This window comes from Lipotes vexillifer, unplaced genomic scaffold (assembly GCF_000442215.2).
Source record: "Lipotes vexillifer unplaced genomic scaffold, Lipotes_vexillifer_v1.1 scaffold525, whole genome shotgun sequence".
Taxonomy (NCBI): Eukaryota; Metazoa; Chordata; class Mammalia; order Artiodactyla; family Lipotidae; genus Lipotes; species Lipotes vexillifer.
The window spans coordinates 162,278-166,950 of record NW_006786891.1 but is presented as its reverse complement, the minus strand read 5'-3'; the positions used below and the strand labels follow the sequence as shown (position 1 = coordinate 166,950).

Genomic DNA, 4,673 nt, shown 5'->3' with positions numbered 1-4,673 from the left:
TGCCCCGGTCTGGGAAGATCCCACATGCCGCGGAGCGGCTAGGCCCGTGAGCCATGGCCGCTGAGCCTGCGCGTCCGGAGCCTGTGCTCCGCAACGGGAGAGGCCACAGCAGTGAGAGGACCGCGTACCGCAAAAAAAACAAAAACAAAAAAAACAAAAAAAAAACTGTTGCAGAGGGACTTGATAAACATGATCTCACACCAGAAACCTCCAATGGCATTCACAACCACCCAATACAGCAGGGAAGAAGGTACCACTTTTATAGATAACTAAAATCGAAAACTGCCATATCCGATCATTGCAATTTGCAGATAGTCCAAGAAAAGAATCTCGCATCTCATGCCTCTAAGTGCAGTGCTTTTTCCAACTGTCAAAATAGAAGGCCCTTCTCTTCCCTGGTGGCGCAGTGGTTGAGAGTCCGCCTGCCGATGCAGGGGACACGGGTTCGTGGCCCGGTCCGGGAAGATCCCACATGCGCGGAGCGGCTGGGCCCATGAGCCGTGGCCGCTGAGCCTGCGCGTCCGGAGCCTGTGCTCCGCAACGGGAGAGGCCACAACAGTGAGAGGCCCGCGTACCGCAAAAAAAAAAAAAAAAAAAAAAAAATTGAAGGCCCTTCTATCCCGGGGTTAGACTAGAGAAAGTAAAAGAGGTGCCATTACACTCTCCTCCTGGAAAGAAGGTGGATGAGAGCCCAGCAGTTAAGAGCAGCTCTTCTGGGGGAAAAAAGACCTGGGTAGGAGCTCAGGCCGCTTAGTCACAAAAAGGGGCTTAGACAAGTCTCTTTCTCTCTGGGAGCAAATGCTACATCCGTAAAATCGGGTAATAACTTCTGCTGCTCCGCCTTCCCTGTGGTGCTTGCTACATACACTACGCTGAAATGAGGAAAAGATGCGACTGCTTCACAAGGGCCATGCAGATGGAAGGTTCACATGGTTCAGATCATTACTGAGAGTCTCAGGGCGCTGAGGACAGGAGTGTTGACGCTTTTCTGTTGTTGGCTTTCGGTTTCCCCGCTACAAGGTCGCAGTCCCCGGGAGAAAAGCTGTTAGAAATCGCAATGTGGAAAGTAAAACGTTCTTAAAGGGTTTAGAACGTGCCTGGCACTTAATAGGCGCTTAGTACATATCTGCTGAATGGATAATGGCTGAATGAGTCCACAGAGAACAAATTCCTCAGTCCCGCGGCTCAGATCCCTCTCCAGCCCGTGGGACGCCACACTCACCGGGCGCCGCAGTTTGTTGGAGCTGGGCGCAAGCCCTCCGCTTCCCACTGTCCCCGCTTCAGGAGCTCGTGGAGCTGCAGCAAATCTACCTGCCCAGGCGCACTCCTCTTACAGCTATCAGCCGCGTACCGGAGCCGAAGCGGGGGCCTCCCTAGGAATGGAAAGAAGGTGGAGAAAAAGAAATTTCCCGCCAACGCCGTAGCCCCGCCCCCAGGGTGTCTCCACGTTCCGTCAGCAGCCAGCCCTTCCGCCCCGCCCATCTAGGGAGGGGACGCAGGACGTACATCCGTCAACGGGCAGAGGCCATCATTGATTCGGTATGCTACGCCGTTCGCGCAAGAAAGTGCCCGACTCTAAAACATTTCCGGGTTCAAGATGGTCGCCCAAACTATTTAGTGAGACTTCCTCCATCCTTCTCCATTCCACTCCGGTTTTTTAACCTGGATGTGACGTCCTAAAGGACCCGACGGAAATAGAACGGAAGGCGGTGTAAAATGGCGAACCGTACTGTAAAAGATGCGCACAGCATCCACGGCACCAACCCTCAGTATCTGGTGGAGAAGATCATTCGGACGCGCATTTATGAGTCCAAATACTGGAAAGAGGAGTGCTTTGGCCTTACAGGTGAGCAAGAGCGCGCCGATCCCCCCTGCCCCAACCCCGGTCATCTTGTGGCCCAGTTCTCCAAACCAGTCCGATAGGACTGGCCCCTGGGGGTGAGACTAGAGGGGAATCATTGACAGTCATTCAGAAAAATCTGAGCGCCTACTCTGTGCCTAGTCTTGTGTTGGGCATTGGGAACACAGATGGATCTGATAGGACGTCATTCGGAAGGGTGTCACGTTGCGGTTCTTTGAGTCATTACATGTTTAATGATAACTTGATGGGTTCCAAACAGTGTTAAGCACAGGGACCCTGAAGGTCTTAAAGGAATGTCAGTATGCTTGAAACCAATTCATGATCTTCCTATACTCAAATCTGGACCATTTGCAGTATTTCCACATCCCAGTCCTAATATAAATATATGCTCTTCAGAGAAATATTCAGGTAGTCTTTGATCTTTGCTGAATTCTGGCTCCTCTTTTGGAGCTGTGTTACCCCAGCGAACCGTGGCTTTCTTTACTGTAAAACGAGCATAGTAATACTGAACTTAAAGGTCAAAGGGTTGTTCTAAGGATTAAATGAAATGTATAAAAAGTGTTTGGTAAAAAACTGAAAGCATTTCCACTAAGGTCAGGAACAAGACAAGGTTGCCCACTCTCACCACTCTTATTCAACATAGTTTTGGAAGTTTTAGCCACAGCAATCAGAGAAGAAAAGGAAATAAAAGGAATCCAAATCGGAAAAGAAGAAGTAAAGCTGTCACTGTTTGCAGATGATCACTGTTTGCAGATGACATGATACTATACATAGAGAATCCTAAAGATGCTACCAGAAAATAAATGAATTTGGTAAAGTAGCAGGAGACAAAATACACAGAAATCTCTTGCATTCCTATACACTAATGATGAAAAATCTGAAAGAGAAATTAAGGAAACACTCCCATTTACCACTGCAACAAAAAGAATAAAATACCTAGGAATAAACCTGCCTAAGGAGACAAAAGACCTGTATGCAGAAAATTATAACCTACTGATGAAAGAAATTAAAGATGATACAAACAGATGGAGACATATACCATGTTCTTGGATTGGAAGAATCAACATTGTGAAAATGACTATACTACCCAAAGCAATGTACAGATTCAATGCAATCCCTATCAAACTACCACTGGCATTTTTCACAGAACTAGAACAAAAAATTTCACAATTTGTATGGAAACACAAAAGACCCCGAATAGCCAAAGCAATCTTGAGAAAGAAAAATGGAGCTGGAAGAATCAGGCTCCCTCCTTCAGACTATACTACAGAGCTACAGTAATCAAGACAGTATGGTACTGACACAAAAACAGAAATATAGATCAATGGAACAGGATAGAAAGCCCAGAGATAAACCCACACACATATGGTCACCTTATTTTTGATAAAGGAGGCAAGAATATACAATGGAGAAAAGACTTCCTCTTCAGTAAGTGGTGCTGGGAAAACTGGACAGCTACATGTAAAAGAATGAAATTAGAACACTCCCTAACACCATACACAAAAATAAACTCAAAATGGATTAAAGACCTAAATGTAAGATTGGACACTATAAAACTCTTAGAGGAAAACAGAGGAAGAACACTCTTTGACATAAATCACAGCAAGATCCTTTTTGACCCATCTCCTAGAGAAAGGGAAATAAAAACAAAAATAAATGGTACCTAATGAAACTTAAAAGCTTTTGCACAGCAAAGGAAAACATAAACAAGACGAAAAAAGTGTTTGGTATAGTTACAGCTATATGTTAATAAAAAACACTCAGTAATCGGTGGTGGTGGTGGTGCTGTTACCATTGTTAACTACTGCTCTGCTGTTACTGCTCTGCCACCACTCTAGCTGTGTGTCCATTGACAAGTCATATTGTTTCTCTGAGTCGCCATTAAATTTTGGAGTCATGTAAGGTTTACTTTGGGGGCTTTTTCTCATTCCATAGTTTTCTTCTTGGATGATATCCGTACCACAGTTACCTCATATATATAGATGCCTTTAAATTTATCTCTGCAGCCCAAATCTCTCCCTGATATCTAAGTCTCTGATTCCAAGGCATGTGAACTCCATATGTGCAAAAGTGAACTCATGACCTTTTTCCCCCCAGCACTAGGTTACGTTCCCTTGTCATATATTTTCTTTGCATTCTGCATCTTCTTTCAACTACTGATCACACTTTCAATTTTTTTTTTAATGCTTTCTGCCTTGCCTGACTGTAAACTCCATAAGAGTAGTCATTGTGTCCCTCTTCTTTATCCCTCTACCTGTATCTCTGCTACTTGGCACCTAACTATAAATTGCCAACTATAATATGGAATGAATTAATATAGAAATTATCCTAAGGGAACTTGGAGAAGTCTGATTTATAAAGTGATTTCCCATTAATAGTACCTAACATTTATTTATTATCTGTGTGTCAGGTAGGTATTAGCATTTGTTTGTATTATCTCATTTGATTCTTACTATAGCCCTTAACTTTGTACCTTTATTCAAATTAGAACTGACAGGCTCAAAGAGAGGTGAAATGACTTGCCCTAGTTCACACAGCTAGTGTTTGATTTTTAAAAAATATATATATATATTTATTTATTTATTTGGCTGAGCCGGGTCTTAGTTGTGGCATGTGGGATCTTTAGCTGTGGCATGTGGTATCTAGTTCCCTGACCAGGGACCGATCCTGGGCCCCCTGCATTGGGAGTGCGGAGTCTTAACCACTGGACCACCAAGGAAGTCCCTAGTGTTTGATTTTTTATTTTTATACAGCAGGTTCTTATTAGTTATCTATTTTATACATATTAGTGTATGTATGTCAATCCCAATCT

The 4,673-nt window shown here is 44.1% G+C and overlaps 1 protein-coding gene across 2 annotated transcripts in view; it reads left to right on the top strand.

Moving 5' to 3' along the window:
* The first annotated feature begins 1,513 nt into the window (after positions 1 to 1,513).
* The window catches only part of PRPF38A (pre-mRNA processing factor 38A), a 21,728-nt gene continuing 18,568 nt past the window's right edge, over positions 1,514 to 4,673 (top strand). Inside the window, exon 1 of one of the 2 annotated variants that reach the window (XM_007459609.1) lies at positions 1,514 to 1,846. In XM_007459609.1, the coding sequence (XP_007459671.1) occupies positions 1,717 to 1,846 (130 nt within the window). In that variant the 5' untranslated portion in view covers positions 1,514 to 1,716. The remainder of the gene's footprint in view (positions 1,847 to 4,673) is intronic. The other variant, XM_007459608.1, reaches the window with a different exon arrangement.